At 42.1% G+C, this 22,793-nt stretch overlaps 1 protein-coding gene across 1 annotated transcript in view; it reads right to left on the bottom strand.

Annotated features, from left to right (window-relative positions):
- The window catches only part of sorcs3a (sortilin related VPS10 domain containing receptor 3a), a gene marked incomplete at its 3' end in the record, with an annotated part of 139,572 nt that overhangs the window by 35,140 nt on the left and 81,639 nt on the right, over nucleotides 1-22,793 (bottom strand). The window contains exons 4-9 of the mRNA XM_080522483.1: nucleotides 19,575-19,733; nucleotides 6,137-6,210; nucleotides 4,778-4,842; nucleotides 4,001-4,119; nucleotides 698-787; nucleotides 169-348 (exon numbers count right to left, since the gene is read on the bottom strand). Of these exons, the coding sequence (XP_080378609.1) occupies nucleotides 169-348; nucleotides 698-787; nucleotides 4,001-4,119; nucleotides 4,778-4,842; nucleotides 6,137-6,210; nucleotides 19,575-19,733 (687 nt within the window). The remainder of the gene's footprint in view (nucleotides 1-168; nucleotides 349-697; nucleotides 788-4,000; nucleotides 4,120-4,777; nucleotides 4,843-6,136; nucleotides 6,211-19,574; nucleotides 19,734-22,793) is intronic.

Here is a 22,793-nt window from a genome sequence, read left to right as displayed (position 1 = left end):
CACAGACACCTCTGCTGCCCCTACCAGGCCAATATCTCACTTCATCCCTATACTGTCCCTCTCGCCCGATCACACCTACCAGTAGGCTGAGTGATAAGCTGGGGGGTGGTTACTTTACAGTGAATGTTAATGTGTTAGACCACAATCGCTATGAACAGACATAGCTACCTCGTAGAGATCAAGCATCTGGTTGCCCCCGAGGCCGCGGGTGGTCTTGACGTTCTCCATGGCCAGGGTAAAGAGGATCCCCCGCGAGTCGGACAGGTAGAGGTTATAGGTGTCGTTCTGGTTCCACTCCTGCACGGCAGCGAAGACCTGGTGCTCATCCGTGCTGACAATGTGCAGGTCCTGTGTGGCGGAGAGGGAGACGATTAGAAGTAGTTGTGATTGGACGACAGGGGGGTTAGAGGATTATAACAAGCTGACAACGTTAGGTTTGGTCACAGGATCAGGTGTGCAGGAGTGAATACTGAGCACTAACAATCACTTTCAGATGTACACTCAGAGCAGCTTATAGTGATGCTGAATGCAACGGAATGTGTTTGAAGGAGTGAAGTAAAAGGGTACATTGTTGGTCACGTTTATGATTATGATATCAGTATCGAGCTACAGTATGATAGTGATCTATAGTGTGTTTCTCCTCTGTTCATCTATTAGTTAACAATCTCAAGGCAGGTGTCTGAGGGCTATGGCTTACCTTTGGCAGGGAGTATTTGGGCAGTTTGATGCGTAGGAATGGATCTCTCTGATAGGACACATAGTAGCTGGCCCGTCCTGCAGTGGTTACCTGTAACACATACACGCAGGTTAACAATCTCTTAGTTTTTTTTCCATGCATTGCTCATTTTTGAATACACACATTGACCCTTCATATCAAACCATTAAAACTCGGTTTATCACTCTGCTCTGCGATTCATCTCCAGGGATAGTCTTTTCTATCAGTCTGTGGGTTGGGAGTCTTTGAGTTCAAGAAGGGCTAATCGTTGTTTTTTTTATTTGTATATAATCTTCGGTCTTTGCTTTCTGTGCCCCGAGTAGTTCTGGAACGACCTGAAAAAACTCAAATTCTATTATTTTGGATCTATCAGTGAATTTATGGTCCTCAATCAATTATCTGTCATCCGGAGAACGTCCTGTACATGTTTATTGTTCCTGTTTATTGTTCCCGGGGCTCCCCTGAAAAAAGAGAGCTTGGCCTCAGTGGGACTCCCTGCATAAGTGATGGTTTAATAAAATATCCATTCATTTGTTATGAATCCAGTTCGCACAGAAAACACGTACAGCCTATCGATCACTACGTATGTCGCTATCTTTGCCCGAGAGGGCAATCAAGACACATGCGATGCATAAGGAATCTCAGTTGCTATTTCCAGACCATTTCTATTGAGAGGAATCTCCTGGCTAGCATTCAGAGGATGCCGCTCTTCCCTCAGATGTCGATGCCCTTTATGGGTTTCGAGGTGGACTTTGGTAAATATCTCGTAGGACAATCAATAGCCTCATTATTCTTTGTCAAGAGAAATCTTTAACTCTCCCAACCAATGTTCACTCCCTGTCTCAGGGAAAGTCATCCCTAATGATGCCAGCCTCCTTTCTACAAACAGCAGAACTGTTAGCCTATGCAGTGCAAACACAGGAAGGGGAAGTGTGTAAGAGAATCTGTCATTAGAACCACTATGGTACCCTATCAGGTTAGCAAAACGCCGTTCGCTCTCTCTCACACATAAGAAAAGTGAGATTCCCTCCCCGGCATTGGCTAGGGAGCCATTTAATCCACTTCCCCTTCATAATTTCATTAATTGAGAATTTCCACAAAACAAGCTGCTGCCGTTCAGTAGGGGAGCCGGAATAGGCCTCATTATTGTATGACAGAAGTAATTACTCCTCTCTTAGTGGGCTTCTAAGTGCACTGTTGAGTAGGAGGCTGGGAGAGAGGGGAAGGAGAAGTGGTAGGAAAGGGTGAGAGAGAGAGAAGGGAGGGAGAGAGAGAGAGAGAAAGAGAGAGAGAGAGAGAGACAGGGAGAGAGAGAGACAGAGGGAGAAAGAGAGAGAGACAGGGAGAGAGAGAGAGAGAGAGAGAGAGAGAGAGAGAAAGAGAGAGAGAGAGAAGCAGTGGGCTGACTGTGAGCTCTCCAGAACAGTCCCACATGCAATCGAATGAAGAAGCCAAAGATCGATGGCAGAGTAACCAGAGGCGGTTTGAACCTAAAGAGAAATTGGGATGATTGATTTTTGTCCCTTTTCAGAATCCTTCATCTGAAACGCAACGCGGGAAAACACAGAGATGCCTGAATTGAGAAGGAGGTTTAGGTTGAGTGGTTGTGGGTTTACTTAAAAGACTTCCGTGAGGTCAAGCATGGTTGAGAGATCTTGGGTTTAACCTGTCACGGCTTGGGATAGACGTTGCGCATTAGTACAGATCTGGGATCAGCTTAAACTGAACCAGTCCTGGCCTAAACTATTAGATGGGGGGGATAGCCTGTGAAACTGACAATCAGTATTCAGTACATTTTCAGTAAAAATGTTTGTCAAAAACCTATTTTTACGTGGCAAAAGACTAGATAAAAACTGACTAAATAGACACAGAAATCAATAACTAAACGAAAAGGTAATTTTTCATTTGTCTAAAACGAGATGAGACAAAATTATCTCTGTGACTAAAATCTAATTAAATGGACAAGAGTTTGATGGAGGTGTTATTTGCTTGGTATAATCGAAAGCGATACGTTTACTGTGGGCAGTGTTGGGGAAGCTACTCTAAATGACCAATTACTTTACAAGGGAAACATTTAACTACAATACACTAAAGCTACCCTTGAGAGAAATACGGTTTGTCAAAATAAAGCTACTTTATAAAAGTAGGTGCAAAAATGAACACTTCCTTAGATCAGTGTCAAGCAGCCTCTTTATATGCCTACATATATCATTAGCCTGACTTATAAGCTATAGTCCTACTACTTAGCCATTTCTAGCGAGCATGCTAAAGCCCCAAGCCATCCAAGCTAGTGCTCTGCCATGCCAGGTTAGTATATCATGTGCTTAAAGTGGAGAAGACATTCGGGCAGTGCGCAGACACTTCAAACACTCCCTTTAGAGTTACATTTGGGTAAAAGTTAGTTTGTGCTGGACTGTTGAGAAGATAATTATTCCTACTTTTCCTGTTGGCTTTTAAATGCATGCATCCTCATTTGCACAATGTCAAAGGAAATCATATTCAGGCTGGAGATAAAATTAAACATACCCCCCAAAATTGCACTGGAATTACTTAGAATTCAGGACATTACCATTTCAGATTTTCTCTCACACAAATGATGATTAATATGACATGCTGGGCGCCATCTAGGTTGAATATAAAACTCCTCCACCTCTCTAGTCTGTAAAAGACTCTCAGACTGTCATTGGAGGTTACAATATAAATACGGTTTGCATATTTTCCATACAGTATGTCACGCAACATGTTTTCCCTAGCCTACAGTGATATATGGCACCATTTTATATAGAATGTGTCTCTATTGTCTTTCTGACCATGGTGAATGGGGAAATTAAATATCCAAACAGTTTATTGTTTATTGTTCTGAAACATTAATCCCGGTTAGTACCACAACACGTGAACCAATTCTCATCTTGCAAAAGAAAACAATTTTAAAATCTGTTGTTGTCTTTACATGTATCTGTTTTAAGGGTTAGGTAGTATACAAGTATTTGATACTGGTATAAAGAAAAATCAAGAAAAATCATTATCATACCATACATATAATATGATCATGAATAAGAACAAGGTAGCTCCACCATGACATTTACCCACAGGCACTTGAGAATAAACCTGTTGTTGCGTGCCGCTCTGCTTGGGAAAGAAAATGTAAATTCCCTCATAGCAAAACCAAGTAAGCATAACACATAACATATGCCCAAATCATTCAAGGTTAATGATGCGCATCCCTCGCAATGCATCATGGTCTACATTGAATATGGTCCAATCAATTCCCTGCAGACGGCCTACCTGGATGAACATGTAATCATCTTGGACCACCAAGGAGCTGATGTCGATGTACCCAGGGAACGGATAGTTCCTGTTGGCCTCAGAACACATCTGAGCTCGGCAGGTTACATACTGGGCACCTGCGGGAGAATCCTTTTTTAGATGTCTGGAATATGAATTGTGGTTACCAGCTGGCTTATTGTGTGTTTCATACTGTACAGTCCTGTATTTTTCTGAAGAGAAATCTGAAGAGAAATGTACTATTGGTATATAATAGCCAATTATATTAGCCAAGTAACATTTAATCAGGTTCAAGGCAACCATTTCAAGGCAATTTCTCACATGTGATTTGCTTCTCACTACATGACGTTTTCCTACAGCCCACTGACACCACAGACAGACCTGACTATCCCCTGTATAGAGAAAAAATAGGTGTGATCTCTGAGTCAGTCGAGAAGCTCCAACAACACTGGCTCGGATAAACAATTTCACCTATGGACGACATTTAGAGTTATGGAGCTGACATTCAGAGAGGGAGACGGATAAGAAGGAAAGGCCATATTAATCAAGTATCATGCACCGCATTTATCAGTGGGGTAATCCAGTCCAGGACCCTAGGGACACACTCTCAACAGACTCCCTTGCTTCTCTCTGCCTGTACCTCTTCACTGGCTTTTCTCTGTCATGGTTTGATAATTGGACTCGGGATGTTCTGCTTGTGTGTGTGTGTGTGTGTGTGTGTGTGTGTGTGTGTGTGTGTGTACAGCATGTGTATGTGTGTGTACTCTCGTTACTCACGTCCATCATGGGTGTGTGCCTCCATGTGGACCAGATCTGACTCCTTGTCTAGACCAGAAACAGACCTGGATAAAGGAGGAGGCGAAGAGCATGATGGGGGAGGAGAGAAGAAAGGAATAATAGATGAAGGGGAGATGAGTCTCAGCCGGGGTTATTCAGCTCTAGTTATATAGCTGTCTTCTTCTAGCATTAGCTTAGCGACGACAACAAATCAACGATGGGTTTTCGCGTGTGCAGGAAAGTTTTCCCAGAAAGTGCCACAAGCGTCACATAATGGGCACGCAAGACCATGGCAACCGTGGGTTTGTTTTCCTACCAAAAACGGCTTACCTGTCACGAAAGTGTAAAGCCGTAGAAATAGAAATGTGATCTCAAGCTTTGACAAAGTTGCACATAATACTGCAGGCTACCACTTATACTGTTTGCACCACAATATAATATTGATGCATTACAGTACATTGGACAAATATTGTTTTCCTATTGTGGTGCTGGTGGTGGTGGTGGTGGTGGGCGGGGTGGTATTTCATTCCCTCTAAGGCGGATAAAGCCATTATCTGAGTTCAGCCAACTGGTGGTGCCTGTAATGCAAGGTCCAGAGTTGAAATGTCCTTGAAGGGTTCCAGGAGGTTCTACAGCGGTCGAGGATGGATGGAGCACATTATTTAGGATTGTAGAATGAGCCAATGAAAGTAGCCGCAGGTTTATGCAAGTAACTGTGGACATAGCCCGCGGCGGAACGTACTGTACCATCCTAGCCCAGACAAGCTACTCAGAGAAGCAATGAGCTGGAATAGATTTGGGCCTACGTTTGTGATGACTTTGCATTTCCCAGACAGGAAGGGCAATGCGGGGGGGAGAGTGAGAGAGAGATGGCTGACGTGATTGGATAAGAAGCGGCAGGGACTTCCTGGGTGCGTTGTTAGTCATGCCACCGGGCAAGCTCATATTGTATGTATGAATGTATATACAGCATTTGCTATTTCCTCGCCTTTCGATGAGCCTTTCGAATCATGATTGTTTATTGTGCAATTGCTTGGTATCAGCGCAGAGGTATTCGAGAAATGAAGTTACGCGAGGGGCGGTTGAATGCTAAGTGTGATACGGTGGAGGTGGATGAGATTAATCCTAGTCCGATTGTATCAATTCTCAAAAGAGTTTCCACCAACATCGTTACTCATTCAAGGGCGGGCTTGTTCAAACATATCAATATCCGTCACAGATCCTGCACACAGAACATGAACAACACTTTCCACAAATGCTGCATGGCACGAGCTGACTAAACAACGTAAAGATAAGGTGGATAGAGAAGAAGAAAAGAATAGAAGGAAGGAGAAAGGAAAGAAAAGAAACGCGACTCACCAGTAGAATCTGTTCGGAGTCACACGTTCGTGAATGAGCTGCCATTTTCTGCCAAAGTCCAAGGAGCTGTACAACTGTGGTAAAAAAAATAAATGAATAGAAACAACAGAAAATGGATCAGTATAACTGGTTAGTTAGTACAGGGAATAATCAGGTTTTCCTGTCCTCTCTCCTTTGGTTCGGCGTGATGTCCTGATTGGGCCCAATTAGTGCCGTTGATTTAGATTTTATTAAAGTGGCACTGGGCTTGAGTCATGGCTAGATAATGCTAGAGAAGAAGATACAAGTAGATAAAGCATGATAGGGAGAAAGGGGCTGACATAGCTTTAAACCACCATCATTAATATAGCTAGGCCATTCATGCTAATATATGGATCCCCATAGCGACCTTCCAACTGTATTTTCTTTTCACACACACACACACACACACACACACACACACACACACACACACACCTCATTACAGCTCGGCCAATCACGTTAATATATGGGCACCCATAGTGGCCTTCCTATTTCCTTTTCCCATTGCAAATTAGCGCAAGGCGGAGATAAAGCACCCTGAGTGAGGAAAAAATAGGTTTGACATTAAGATGGCGACGCTTCGCCTCGAACAGCAAAACCTGGCGGGCGGAATCCACGGGACCAAATAAATAAGAGCAGAGCTTTTTAGAACACGATAACCATGACCGTACCTTGAGGAAACACTTTAGTTTTTCTTTTTGTGTATCAAAAAGAGCTATGGTAAATGAATAATGTATACAAGTATTAGAGAAATACATTGGCTTGTTTTACGAGGCACTGTACAGTGCAGTATGGAGCCCATGGCCTAATTTCTGTGGTCTAATTACATTTTTGTGGTGCCTGGGCACACAATTAATGACAGGTGTGCATTTCCCCCTATTACACTGATGGATGCTGCGGATGCTGTTTACAGCTTCCTGCTGGGTGTGTGTGTATTATTCTTGTTGGTCCTACCGGCAGAGTTGGTGGCCTCATTCAACTATGCTAATGTTTTACCTTTTATCCAAACAAATGTGACATTTAGTTTTGATTAAAGGATGCACATTTTTCTAGTGCGGCACATCTATTTGCATTTTCCCTAGAAATAGGTATTTAGGTCAACAGCTGGTGCTCTGATGTTTACATCATTGATACTCCAAGACACGTAGTAGAAGTAACTCCCTAACAGTGAGCATCTGTGTGTGTTCTTCAGTGGCTGGCTAAACTGGACCTGTAGGATGTGATTATTGACAGTGGTTTGTCTTCAGACAATCATACAGTCAATACATTGATTAATGTGTCTTGCCGATACAGTACATTGCTTTGTGAGGCGCCCACTTGATGGATAGGCATAAAAAGATCATAAAAATATGTTGAGCGAACCTGAGCATACACAGATGTGCTCTCTGTTCACGGTCCCTTCGAATACATTATTTTCCCTGTGCTCAAAACATGTGCTGAACTACCTACTTTTAAATCCAGTATAATATAAGTGTTAATAGTAATAACATGACGCCTAATTAACATGCCTAATGCATTTTAATTACTTTGCACCAAACCTGATATACAGTACACTAGCAAGCGTCGGTAAATAGCAGGCCCGTTTCCCTCTCCCGAAGGTGGTAGAAGACTGGCAGGCAGGCAGGCAGGCAGGCAGACACGGGGAGGCGGGCAGGCAGGGTCTCTCATCACTCTGGACAGTGACATATGATGCCACTGCCTAAGCTCAAGCTGCACACATTCATCAGCTCAATGACATCTTAAATTCTAAAGCTTCTGAGCTGTCACAAAGTGAGCTTCATAGTTTCCCGCTTACATCGATAAATCAAAAAACCCCACAGCGGCAGTCGCAGACGTAACGTACAGAGGTAGTCACTGATGGAGCTTGTTGGTGACAGCAGCGAGAGTCGTCGGAGTCCTCTCCTGCTAAATGGGGTTTGAAGTATTGAGGAGGGCATGTCGGTTAAACTCATCTATTTATGTTGATGGAAGAGTTTTTCAAAACCACATTTCGGTCATGTATGCTGCACTGTGCCTCCAGACACCTTTATGGGTACAGTACAAGTGAGGCGACGTGTTGTGCCCAAAACTGCGGTAGCCTGTTTCCATGATGAGCCAACCGTTTACAAACTGACAGAGGCGAGTTTGTTTTGATTAAGGAACAATGAACTGGACATGTAGTACTAGAAAACACGTCAAAGCCAACGAACGAGGCATCGGTTGTGTGTAGGAGTGTGAAAAACATCCAGCAGCGTGTAGGGCCAACAAAGGCCGTCGCACAGTGTGTGTCCGCGTCTTCCTCTAAGGTATCATTTATTCTAATGAGGGATTCTGGGAAACGCAAAGTGCAAAACATATCACGTGTACTTACATATGTGGTGGGTGGCGGCTCTAGCACCAGGCACCCTGCAGCCTCACAGCTAGGACGCTATGATGCTTCTTACCTCAGAGAACTTTCACCTCAGTATCTCGGCTGTACAGAGCCAGGCATTGCACACAAATAATGCTTAGTCTTCCCCAAAACCTCACGTGTTTCTGTACTATGAGCAACACCTCAGCTTGTGAACAAATACTACCACAGAGTTATGGTGGTTGACTAATGTGACTAATTCGTCATATTGTCCACCACAGGGGAGGCTGGTGGAGGTAGAAATCGGAGGATGGGGCTATTGTAACGCATGGAATGGAATGAGGAATGGTATCAAAGACATTACAGTGAGAGCCCATTCTCACGATTTCTCCCTCCACCAGCCTCCACTGATCCCCCCCCCCCCCCCCCCCCCCCCCACACACACACTTTTCTAGAGGATGATTGTCACAGACATTGCGATCATTTAACATCACTTTGTGTAGATATACACTGTGAACCCAGAACAGGCCTTCAGCTAAGCGTGCCTGTCAGACAGAAGACAGGTGGCAGAATGCGTTTGACTTGTGGCTCCAATTAGGTAGCAGGAGGCCCCATTTACAGTTTGCTAGAGGGCAACCATCAACAGCACTTATTTGATTAACTGCGAGACTCACAAATTAAACACAGCACACTAACTGGGAAGGGAAATAGGCATTTCCAAGCCCATAGAGGTTTTGAGTCTGGCAATGTGACACCATTTATCGGTACCACTATTGTACTTACTACATTTGCGGTGCAGGGTTTCATAAAGAGATTCTTTCTGCAGTATATTTTTGTTAATGCATTTGATTCTATTTCTTTTGTAGCTATTGCCCTGTGGTTGAAGTAATGCACTAAACCACGATGATATCTTTGAATACACTGCATTATCTATGTAATGTCTATGAAATACTGCTGTCACACAAAGGTTAGTAGAGGTTCTACTTGTTACTTGTTACTCAGTGCCACTGTTCATAGCTAGCTACTGCACTGAACACCATCTATTTCCCCGACCACAAAAGCCCTATTCATTAAAAGCAAAACAGCATCATAAGACATCAAATAATCTTCTAAGAGCGGAACAGGACTTTATGGAAGTTAGGAGTTATGGAAATGATAACTGCAGCATTATAGCCCCTGTGTCCCGAACAATTACTATAAGTCACTTTTACAACTGCTAATTAAGCTTCCTATAAATTCCTGATTCGTTTATGTACAGTAAATCAAAGAGATTCCTTTGACATCGCCTTGGCTGAGCCAATGGGGTGGAGGGGGACTTGTTTTTTCTAGATTTTATGAAGCCAGTAGAATGCACAGTGGTCTGTGTGTGTGTGTGTGTGTGTGTGTGTGTGTGTGTGTGTGTGTGTGTGTGTGTGTGTGTGTGTGTGTGTGTGTGTGTGTGAGGGACTGTGCGTGTATGTGTGTGTCACACACAGTGGTAGAGACGATCTTACAGCGGAGGGAGTATAAGGAAGTGTATGCAAATGAACCATCTGGGTTGTTTGAACTGTGGGCTACCAGGGAATACGAGGTCTGCTCTGTAGCACAATCTCGCTCGCATCACTTGTGGTTCTTCAATAGTCTATAGAAATAGGACTCTTTATGTACAGTTCAGGGGGAATACTGATACCAACTGATGAACCCATGAGGCTGCACAAGCCTTTTTGTCTTGGTGGGTAAAGAAATGATTATCAAATGTTGGAATTTAAATTAAAACCTGATGATATCGATTTCTGTTCTGTTTGGTTGGTGCCATACCCTCTCGAGTTAGGCTGACTTGTGAAGAAGTGAGCTTTACAAGGGCAATCTGTATTTGGTGCATACATCGTTTGACTTTCAAATTCATGATTCTGTATATAGCCACTGATTATTGAAGAATTGAACTTATCGTATACATGGCTCATGAGTTTAGATCAACTGTCTTACCCCATCAGAACCCAAAATATAAGCTTGTTTTACTCCATTGTTTTGACAACCATTTTGCAGAAACATTATCTGATGAAGTTCTTTAGATACATGAGGAACACACATCTTCAGCACTCAAATTAAACGTAGACCAATTCCATCTTCTATGGCTGTGTGGCAATGAACATACACCCCAAGCGCCACCTCCGCCCCTCAACCCACTTCACTCAATGGAAGCTTAATGTGGTACATCTGTACTGCCTCAGCTAAATAACAAATGATGGCCGCTTCTCAAATGGTGGTACACAACTGTTCAGTGCTTACAAAAGTCACCAAATGTGTTGGTCTCTGGTGAGGAATGATGGCTGTGAGCACAGGCATCTATTCCGCTCCATTGGCCATGCTCTACAAAGCACCAACAGCAACAACAACATAGCTAATGCCTGGAAAACTAGCCGTCTTTCACATGTACTGGTGTAAAAAGCGTATTTAAAAGGATTCACATTATATTTAAATTCCATTTTTCTTCAGATATACATTAATTTGGCATTAACTAGACCATTCAAAAAACATGGCTGATTGTGTTGCCATTGCTTTCCAATAAGTAATTAATTACGATTACGCTGTGAAGTGCCACAGAGAACATACAACAGAAATCACACAATTAGCTTCATTGTTAAAGGCCAGGTGGGGATCTTGTATAGCCAGAGTCATGTGTTTCAAATTAAAGTCCATTTAAAGGTGTCCTGAGATGGCCTGCCGGGCCCAGTGAACCGTGACCAGAGCGACCTGTCGCAGCACGGTGACAAGTGTGCTGAGCACTAAAGATACCTGCCATCTGGAGAGCCAGTGAGCTGAGAAATTCACTGCAGCGGCTGAGGAGCCATTTTGGCTCTGGCTCAACAGTACCTTGCAGGGTTCCGGCTCTGGTCTCCTATTGTATGGAGGGAGGGGATGCACTGCAGAGATGGGGGGTGGATGGGATGAGCCATTCTGGATCAGGACCAGCACCAACCTTGGATACTGTAGTAGATCATGGAGATGGATGCATTGTTGTTGTTGAGGTTGAGGAACCATTTGGGCTCAATGCACAACAATGCCGGCTCAGATACGGATCATAATGGAGAGATGGACTGTAGAGAGGAGGGGGAGCCATTTTTGTCTCATGATCAATTGTACCGTCGCAGGATCAGGTTATAGGGAGGGGTGCCCCCTACTGGTGTGGAGAAAGCATTTTGCCATACAGTATGGTGCGGCCCAATGCAGGGTCTGTAAGCCAACACATGGATAATATACAGTTGGATAAGATACAGTATACAAGGTTTGAATTGGGCCTATATATGCCTATATATGCATTTCCTCTGCTAACTGAAGCACAACAAGAGTGCCGCTCATCTGCAACATGTTTTATTCTGTATCACTCTACACTTGTGCATCTATACGGATCTACAAGGATAGTAGTAGTGTCATAAATCTGAGGGTTTAAATAAAAATAAAAAAAACACGAAGAATCGGTTTTGAGCAGCAAACAGGTGTCAGCTGGGGATTACAATGACAAGAGATGATCCTGTAAGCGAGCACTCAGGGATATACATTCACTGACTCGTATTAGACAAGGATTGAATTAACCAGCTTATCTGAAGGAGACTCTCCAGCACTGAGGCCTATCCCACAGAAGGCAATATCACACATAACCATTATTACACAGAATGGGAAAAATGCTAATGCTTTTTTATGAAGTCAATGCAAATTGCAAAAAAAAAAAGAAAAGAGAAGGAACAACTAAATCCTGAATAATGTGTCTTTTTTTTCCCCCTCCGCCCCCTGAATACTTTATTGAGACTGATGTCCCTATTGCATTTCGGCAAACGTTTAGTGCAGATACGATTCTGCAAGAAATAATTAACAGCACACATTTGCATCATTAGGGTGGATTAAGTCAAACAATGTTTGCATATTGAAGGACTAGAGGGACTGTGTGGCTCTGAACGAGGCAGTTATGCCATTTTCTCCTTTTCGGGGGATATTGCTCCCCTTAGGAGCAGGGATTGGAGTAAACGCTCCATTATACTTGCTAGCGCAACAGTCAGACATATTCATTTTCTATTTTTTTGAGAAACAAAAAACAATGGCTAAATGTCGGAGAGCCTAGTGGAATAAAACAATGGGCAAATGTCGGAAAGTCTACTGGAACAAAACAATGACTAAATGTCGGAGTCTACTGGAGCAGGTTAATGAAAGAGAGAGAGAGAGTAAAGCTAGGAAAACACAATAAGAGATATGTTATGTTCTTTCTTTCCGATTATGGCTGCTAACACCTTAGTGATTAGCACGTTTTAACACCTCCCCAGAGCCTACTCCAATCATAACTTGCAAAAGTTATTTGCCCATTTCTCTCGATAGAGCATTTTCCTATTTCCCAGACTACCTCTCCAGACTGCTAATACCCTCCCAAATCCTAACACTCTGACAGACAGAGCAAGCTTATCCAGATGTGCCTCCACCTGTACGATCCTTGCAAAACACCTTGAGAAGCACAACTATCCTCCAGACAATCATTTTCATGCCCTTGAAGTGTATGGAAACTGGTCTGAACTCTTCATAACTTCATAATAATTGAGTTCACTAAACTAAATCTGAATAGGGGTCTATCGCATTTTGGGGAGAAAGAAACAATAAGGTCTTGGCAGTTTCATTTTTATTACTCTACCACTTGGCCTCAATGCCTTTCCACATGAGCACCCTGTGGTTCCTTGAAATCACTGTACTTATACTTCCAGGTCACCTTGCTTTCTCTTAAGTAAGTACTATACCGGTAGTATAGCCAGGTTTCAAATAATAGTTTGTTCAATGAATAACAGCATGAAAAAAAATGTCTTCCTTTGACTGCCAATGGCACTATTTTTACTTACTGAATTGATTTGCTCACTTAAGAACATGTTAACTACTGTTAGTTGCTTTGAATAAAAGTGACCTCTAAATGAATGTAAATGTATAAATTGACACGCAATTATCAACTTAACTTGTTTTTTTGTTATCAATTAGTCTTCCCTGTACATTATGTTTGTTAATGTCTCTCTAATACTAAACGAATGATATCAAAAAGCTGTTGTTATGGTGACAACGATCTTGCAGTGGGCTCCATGACCGCAACAACATTAAACCCAAAACGGAGATGGCCTTGTCGGCTGTAGTCGCCCATCACCATTACTCAACAGCAAGAGTAATTCAACTTACTCCATTACTCCAACGACAACAATATGGCATAGGGACGTCATTAGAGGAAAAAAATGATAAAGAGCTTACAGGAACAAGATTGGATTTGAACAAGTGCTACTGTCCTAAGGGTGTGCAGTGATGCTCTGTCGGTGGATAGGTATAGGCTGCATAATGATGAGACACTTAGTTTCACTAGTGCTCAGATTTATGGGCTCCAAGGCAAGTTACGATCATTAGGGGAATTGTAGGGGAGAGGGAACGGGGTGGGGGGGTACGGCTAGGCGCAGGAGGTGGTGGAAATTACATAGAGGTTTTCTGGTAACGCAGCACTTTTGAAGGATAAATCTTTGATCCTCCCATGCCTATTTGTGCAATGGCATTTTCTAATGGAGAACTCCCTATCATTTCACACTCCAATTAGTAAATTACCAGTGTTTGTCCAAAGAAGCCAATCTCGGGGGGCAGTAATAAACAAACAGGTTTTACCTCAAGGGCATCATAAGGGCTCCTGCAAGTCCCAATAAAAAATTGCGGGACTGTCTTATTGGTATATATGTAAAATAAAATAACCAGAGCACATGAACATGAACATGCAAATGAAACTACATCTGCAGTTTTTCTGATTATGTTTGCTGTAAATGTCATTGGCCAGGAACATAATTGCTCCTGTGTGTATTCGTAGCGGCCATTCTGTAGATATATTGGATTTGAGGCTCGGGAAAGAAAATATCTATAATGTTAATTACACTGTTGAGGCTATAATTTGTTTTCTGTCCAAATGACATCATTATAGGGAGAGTGTGACAGTGGATGATTATGCTCAAGGCGAAACATTTGAAAGCATTTCTGTTTTAAGGCATTCTGGGGGATATCTGATGTGGGCTTGTAGCCCAGACAAACCACTGTTTTTCGCTGCAATTCTCCTGTATCGACAAAGTATCGTCAACCCCACACAACATCGACAGTCTTGGAAAAGGATCCAAGATTGATAATGCTCTATTTTCAAACAGATTATGAGGAAACCAATATTCCTGGCTAACCGCTTCAAACGACAATAAATACAGATGGGATTCAAAACATCCCTGCCCCCCCCCCCCCCCCCCTCCCTTTTCAGTATCAGTCCACTTTCCAAACAGATAAAATGTCGTCAAGCGAAATGCAGATCTGCATAATTAGTGACATAGAAAGTTTAGAAAAGGGCGACAGAACACTAAAGTATAAACTGTTAGTTAAGAGGCGGGTTGAGAGTAGGTCAAGACTGTAGAGGTGGATCCGTCAAGTCCCTGTCCTCCTCTTCCCCCCACAGTCACTTTGGAAGGATGGCAGTGACATCCAGCTGATCCTATTTGCAAAAGTAAATGTCAGGCTTGTCTATGGAGCCGATACGCACTCTCTGACTCCTCGCTGAGAGAGAGTAGGGGGAGGATGGGGGGAGGAGGAGGGGGGTGGGAACTCAAAAGGAGGCAGGGGACAAACAGAGGGAGGGAGAGAGAGAGAGAGTGAAATAAAGTGTCAAATCACTACCACTGTGAGCTTAGGGAAAGGGACATAAGATAGAAAGAAATGGGGAATAAGTTTGATGTAAAAAGTGATTTTCACCCAACATGTCAGACTAGGTGTTAGATTGTTCGGAATGAACAAAGTGGGAATATTCTGCAGGCCTGTTCGAAGCAGATAAACAAACTGACAAACAGATCAACTTATATCAGCTCATCCAATGCAGCAGAACATAACACTCTAACTGATATAAATGGTTTATTGAAGAAGAATTCACTCATCCCTCATCAATATAAATTTCTTCATTCTTAACTTCATCTTTTGTACTCCTTCTCTCGCCCTGTCTGCCTGTACACCCCCCCCCCCCCCCCCCCCCCACACACACACACACACACACACACACACACACACACACACACACACACACACACACACACACACACACACACACACACACACACACACACACACACATACACATATACATGTATACACACACACAACCACACAACCACACACACCTCTGACAAGAAAGCTAACTGACAGCCTCTACACCTCGAGGAGAGCAATGGTCATGTAAAAAACACATAAAGGTTATGACGCCGTTGAAATATCAAAGCCTTCAGGTGGAGATATGAATTCCTAATGCACCCGGAGGACATGTGCTAAGCACCAAGGGCAAGGAGGGCAGCTCTTAATCCACACCAGGGCCTTGGAGGGTAATTTGACTAACACCTGGGTTTTGGATGATATAGATGAGGTGGGAAAGAAGCCCATCCTAAAGCAAAATGATGCTTAACTTACAGTCTGTGTGTATTACAGTCTGTGGTGAGCACTGGGGGTGCCAAGATCACTAGGGATTTACTTTGAAATGATATGGTAAAAAAAAATGTTTTTACACTTTAGTTACCTATTAATTAGTTGTGTGTTTATTTGGGATATATGCGGCACCATTTAAAAAAAATAATAACTTGATGGAGTTGAATGTGGAATGATGGATCCTATGACTGATGGATAGACGATTCACTTCACAAATGATTCACAAATGTATTGTAAGTCGCTTTGGATAAAGGCGGCTGCTAAATAGGAGAAATGGAGTGTAATGTAAATGCGCCATATGCACTATTTCGAAAGAAAGAACCAGAAAGAAACAATTGTGACTATGATGCGTATGATGCACTCCTACGTAACTATGTAACAACCGGTAAAAAAACAACACCACTGAAACCAAAATCCAGTGCTGCCACCAGGAACACTATGTATGGCAAGTAGACCCAGACAACACAAGTCACCTTCTGTTTCTCTGTTGTCGACACGGTCGCTCCTCACACCTTAGCAAACACACCTCCCATCTGCTGTTTTGACAATAGAGTGACAACATATATCTGCTGCTCCGTTAAAAGTGCGACTCCATCTGTTCTGTAGCTCCCCTCGCCGTGGAGCCCGCCACTTCACTGGATCCATCAATTTGCTCTGATTTCAGCCCAGGTCTCTCTGTTTCGTCATGCCAGTGATACCTACAACCTACAGTGTGTGTGTGTGTGTGTGTGTGTGTGTGTGTGTGTGTGTGTGTGTGTGTGTGTCTGTGTGTCTGTGTGTGTGTGTGTGTCTGTGTGTGTCTGTGTGTGTCTGTGTATGCGAGTGCATGCATTGGCGTGGGTGTATAGCTGAATGCCCCCAAAAATAGCCCCTTATTCAGTGTCCAGAACTAACCTGGCTATGACAACCTCCCTCCTCGACCATTAGTCCTGATCTATTGTATTATTACCGCCCTGCTGTGAGTGATCCATCCATACTTGACGAATGACACTAATCCCTCTAACTTTAACAGGGCTACACACCTAATGCCAGAGAGACCCTGATCAAATCCCACATGTGCTATACTGTGGTGCCGTGGGTCGCATATAACTTAAGATACTGCTACCTCTAAAGCACGTCTGGCATTACTGATTGTTTCCCATGAGTGGCGGGGATGACAAATAAGCACGTAATGTGTATTTGCTTGAAACAGGGTTTGTGTCGTTTGCTGGTGATAATAATTGTGGAGCAGCATGAATCTGAATGGATTGTAAACGGGCTAGTTATTGATTTAAACACATTTGTATGAAGTTGTTTACCTCTGTGACAACCCTGTCTTCATTTCACTGTGTGAAACACGGTACTGTGTTTGTTTCTGTTTCCGAAGTAAAAGTTTGGTAATCGTCTACATGAAAAATCCAATATGTCTGTGTTTTAAGTGTTGATTCTGATGCAATAGACTGACGTTTGATTGACGTTTCTCTGTTTATGTACGTCTGTACGACCCAACGGATGTTGCAAGGCATGCTGGGAAGGGGACGGGGGGTCGGCAAGTTATTAACATGTTGGGAAAAACAAAGGTATGTCAATCATCTGGGGTTTGTCTCTGACATACCAGAAACAAATTCTTTGAACAACACAAATCTGAGTAAGGATACTGTGCTGTATTCTTGTAGATGGATGTTGCTCATACTAGCGGAGTTAAGGTAGAATAGGCTTCAGGATGATGACAGGCTTCATGTGATGGATACAGTACATAGACCAGCAAAACAACCTCTTGTCATGTGTCTCAATTCTGTGTTCAAAATATTGTATTAACATTTCCTGAGTTAAACTCTCTGTGCTTCAAAAAGCCATCGATGCTGGCATTTCTTTAGCAAAAAGGATACCGAAACCACATATTCCCATGAGACAACAGTGATTACAATATAGTACTGTACTGTACTGTACACTTGAACTCAAAAGTGTCCCAAGTGAACATTTAGATTAACATATCCTTTACAACATTCCATTTGGAAGCTGTCATGTTGAACAAGGTACATGGTAGGTATGTAAATATCAGCTTCCTGATGGGGAAGGAGCCTCACATTCTCTCTTCGTTTGGAAGTGTGGAAGGGCTTGTGTTGCTTAAAACGTTTGCTTGGCTTCTCCCTTGAGATTTCAACCACAGCTACCCTAACTTTACATAACTATGTGACTAAACAGTCAAAAATACCACCTTCACTTCAGCTTAGAAGCGAGGGCACAGAGGTTCCCCTCATGAATAACTGAATTGAATCTGCGTTGAATCCCAAGAAACGGGCCGCTGAACAATTGCATCAATGGGGGTGGTGATTATCTTCCTGCTGTCCACACATTCACACAGTGATGAGAGTCAGACCAGGTCACACAGACCTGGTCCCAGGCCCAGGAATAGAAACGTTTACTCAAGACAAAGACTGACCTGAAAAAGATTTGTGACAGAAAGTCGAACGGTACGACTCTTGAGACATGGCCGATGTGAAACATCTTAAAAGACTAGAGCTGCAGAACAGACTTTTAAAGTTGTGCTAGTGGTGATTGCCAATGTAATATACAGCATATATCTCATCAGCTCATCAAATTGGATTCGGAGATGCATCTGTGCTTAAAGAACGACACTGATGTTATCAGAATAAGTCCCTGTACACAGAAACACATCATATTTTCGAATGGAATTTCACCAGAGGTCACCAACTAAATAGAGGGTGTACTACAGTACAGTATATGCGTGTTTTCGCTCCAGCCCAGCACTAACACACTCGATATAACTAATTCACGTATTACGGTTCTCAATTACGACCTTGATAAGAGATTGGTTGATTAGATGAAGTGTACTATTGGGCTGGAACGAACAGGATACACACACACAGACACACACACACACACACACACACACACACACACCTGCTATGCAGAAATTGAGTTGGAGCCCCCAGAACTACAGGACGCCCTGCCCAGAGGGCTCTCTGTTACTAACTCATGCAGCGACAGCCTCTGGTGGGGTGTTTTCATTGTTATGATTGATACTGGACTCTGTTAGACCCCCAAGGTGTCAGTCATCCACCTCCTCCACCAGGCTTCCCGTCATTTTCGCTCTGGGGTTAGACTCATTGGCCGTAATAGAGGGGTCTTTACAGCATATGGGATGTGACCTGGGTGTGAATGTGGGGTACAGAGCTCCCCACAGAGTGAGGCAGCCCTGTCAAGGTTACAGACAAGAATACTGGTCTAGCAACTGCCTAGTCAGTATTTTGTTGGCAAGACAATGACGCTTAAGGGAATGGCTGTACCAGTAAGTACATTTGTATTCTGTGGATTTGATATCTTTACCAGCACCTGGACAGTTTTGTGGTGATGCTCCATTGTAGTTACAAGTGTTGATACTATACATTTGCATGTAATTAGATTTTTAAGATAAAAAGTGTAGTTGGTAAAAAAAAATATAATAATTGGTTGTGTAATTGAAGTGTAGGGAAAAATGTACAATAATCAATTATCTGCTTCCAACTTCAAGAAGGAAATCCATTGAGGAGAGACATACCAATACAGAAAAGAAGAAACATGTCAACCAACCAACCATGGAGAAAAGAATGAAGATAAACCTCTCACCTTTTGATCATGGCTGTAGGCGAGGGCCCAATCCTCCTTGGACGGATGGAACAGAAGACTTAGGATGTAGAAACTGAGGCGGTACTTCTGATAGCTCGCACCTTCGTCTGAACTGATGAGCACGCTGCTCTCAAACTCAGGGTCGGTCAGCACCATTATCTGAGAGGGAGAGAGGGAGGAGGGGGTTGGAGGATGGAGAGAGAGATAGATAGAGAGACAGACAGAGAGAGAGGTAGAAGGGAGGGTGGAGAGGGGGGGGAGAGAAATAGAGGGGGGTGGAAGGAGAAGGGGGATGGAGAGAGAGAGAGAGAGAAGGGTTAGGTGCTGTGTCAGCACAACAGGCCGTGTTGTTTGGCATAAGTCAAGTTGCTACTGGGTGAACAACTTCACTTTGTTCTCCACTTCATTTGACAAATGTGCCTCTTGCTTCAGTTGCCATGTTGTTTTGGTCTTTTTGAGTGCACTCAGGACGACTCGCCACCTCCCCTCTAAAAAGATTCTTCATAATGAGATGGTTGTTCTGAAGGTCACTGAGCACTCTAACAGTGCTTTGAGGTGAACACAATGAAAGCATTGTACAGAAAGATAGACCTAAACAGGATTGCCTCTACCATTGATTCTGTACAGAATAGACAATGCAACTAGTTTTAAGCAACATGTAATACCATGATAAGAGAGAAAGCATCATCACAATTATGAATGATCACTTTGTGGAATTCTCTATGCTATTCTCAATGAGAGGGAGGATTCCTAATTTCATGCATAGACAAATACAGACAAGACAATACATTTATTTGCTCATGTTATAATGAAATTCAAATAAAGATGTAAATTTCAGGGCTGCATATTTGTTAGAGCTCACACAGAAACGTAGTTGCAGAATGAGACTCTCAAGAAAGCAATAACAAAACCAGATCTGAACTGAATTTTTCATTGGAACATCTAGAGGCTATTGCTCTGACAGCTAGCTTAGCATAGTCATGCCATCTAAACCCAACAGAGACGCACATACATAATTTAAACTCACAGCTGCTTCAAAGTTTTCTGTGTCCCCAGGTCTGTGGTCTCGAGCATGGTTTAACCTTTCATTTCAATTGCGGTTTAACCTTGACCTCACCTCACTTTCCACTAGGGTCAGTGGAATCGCATATTAGCTTAAACCATGTAAATGTATGGTTTAGAAAGAGATGATAGGATATAAACCATGTTATGTTGATACACACACTACTATGATATTTGAAAATGTTAACGGTATAATAATTCATATCAATAATCATATTTATGTATAACTGATGTGATTTTATTTGTGAATGTTGTATTTTCAAATTCTGTATTATGTAGGCGTATTACATTGTTTCACCTTATAAGATGATGTCTTTGTGTGTACATAGCATTTGAGGTCCTTCATAAACATAATACCATTGACAGAATAGAACGGTCATTTTGTGAAACTGCGTCATAGTTGGTCATTGAAATCTGGTGTGATGTTGGACTACAATAAGATCAAATTACCCAGATCAAATTACTACTCGTGGAAATATGGAAGTAGCTAGTCCTGATCACTGATCTATATACTATACCAAGATTTCTTCAGAGACACTGAAGAAATGTATATGTATATTTGTGTAGGGTTAGGGTTAGGGTTGCTAAAGTTGCTAAATAGGTCAAGTGAGAGCAGATTTTATGTTGCAAGACAATAATCATTGTACTGTGTCGTCTATTTCTTGCCTTGTGTCAAACGTTAGTTCTTTATTCCTCAGGCATCATTGTATATCCATACGTTTAACACTGATTTTATCATGTAGCCTGGTGAAAAATACTTGAGATTCATTTTACATAAAGAAGAAATATGTCTTATTTATTGATGTTTCTTAGTAAAAAAAAATATAATAAGTAGACTATTCAAATAATACTTGTGTGACAGGGTCTGGTGAAAAAGTCCTCAAGCAGGGCAGGTCATTTTTCATGATTATGAAAGTGCATATTGTAAGCTTTCTAATGGTGTGATACATTGAAATCTGAAAATAGTTGATTGTATGCATTGCATTTGAATGTTGGTACCCCTCAAACCAAATACCAGAGAAAAAACGCTCTGAATCACGTTTGCTACCATCGCATTGGTGGCTTGGTAGGAGCGAAGACATAACATCGCTATGAACATCTAACTGCATGTTTACTGCATGTTTAGCACATCACAACATAATCAAAGAACATCAACATGCTAAAAACACATAATTACACATAATTAGATGATCACACAGTCCTTGCTTTTGAATTATGTTTTGAACAGGTATACAAAACCCAGTAGCCTATGGCAGACGACACAGCAAATCCAATTCACAAATGATAAGTACTTAGTGATCCTAAAACTGTTGTTTGTTATATATCGAGTGGACTTTTGAACACTTCAACTTTCATAATATGCACAAAAAAAAACTGAAAAGTCATTTGCGTGACTTGAGAATTGTCGACATGCAGACCTTTTCACAAGATTGTGTCATGTGTGTTGATGATTGTGTGGAAGAAGATTTATTTAAGGTATGCAAACAGTTTTGTGAGGACTTCATGTAATGCGTGTTAGGCAATTTGCATATTAGACTTGCAGTCAATAGTGATGAGACAATAATCAATCCTAAGACAGAATCATGCAAATCAGTTAAACACCTGATGGATTTGACAGAGCAATCATGGTTAACTATCTTACAGGTGTAGCTTAAACTAGGAAAATCTCAGTTTTTGGAGAACACACTCAAAGAGAACGCACTCAAAGTTGTCCAAAATCAATGTATATGTATGTACCATTGCTTATGTAATGTTAATGAAATTAAATGTTCATACGTTTTTTAAAAATCTAAGATTCCATGAAAGTACAGAGTTAATTCATCTAAATGAAGAAAAAGTGCAAACGATTATTAACACAGTGTCACTTTCTCACATAGAGTAGTGACCACACAGGGTGACCTTATGGGCGAAGTATTCATATTATTATATACTGTGTTTCATTAATGGGGTGAAGTAAATCAGACGTTTTTATTACAGTTCATTACAGTACTCTTGACACATTGACATTTCTGTATTAAACATTAATACTGTGTGAAACCCAGGTCTTATTTCTTAAAGAGATCAATAGTTATCTCTATTAATGAGGCATACGCAGCTTGTCTGGGAAAAGCAAATATACTTTAGCTCTCAGATTTAATGCAATATGGCATAACGTGA

Source organism: Nansenia antarctica (genome assembly GCF_963989245.1).
Source record: "Nansenia antarctica genome assembly, chromosome: 2".
NCBI lineage: Eukaryota > Metazoa > Chordata > Actinopteri > Argentiniformes > Microstomatidae > Nansenia > Nansenia antarctica.
This window is presented reverse-complemented; position numbering and strand designations above follow the sequence as displayed.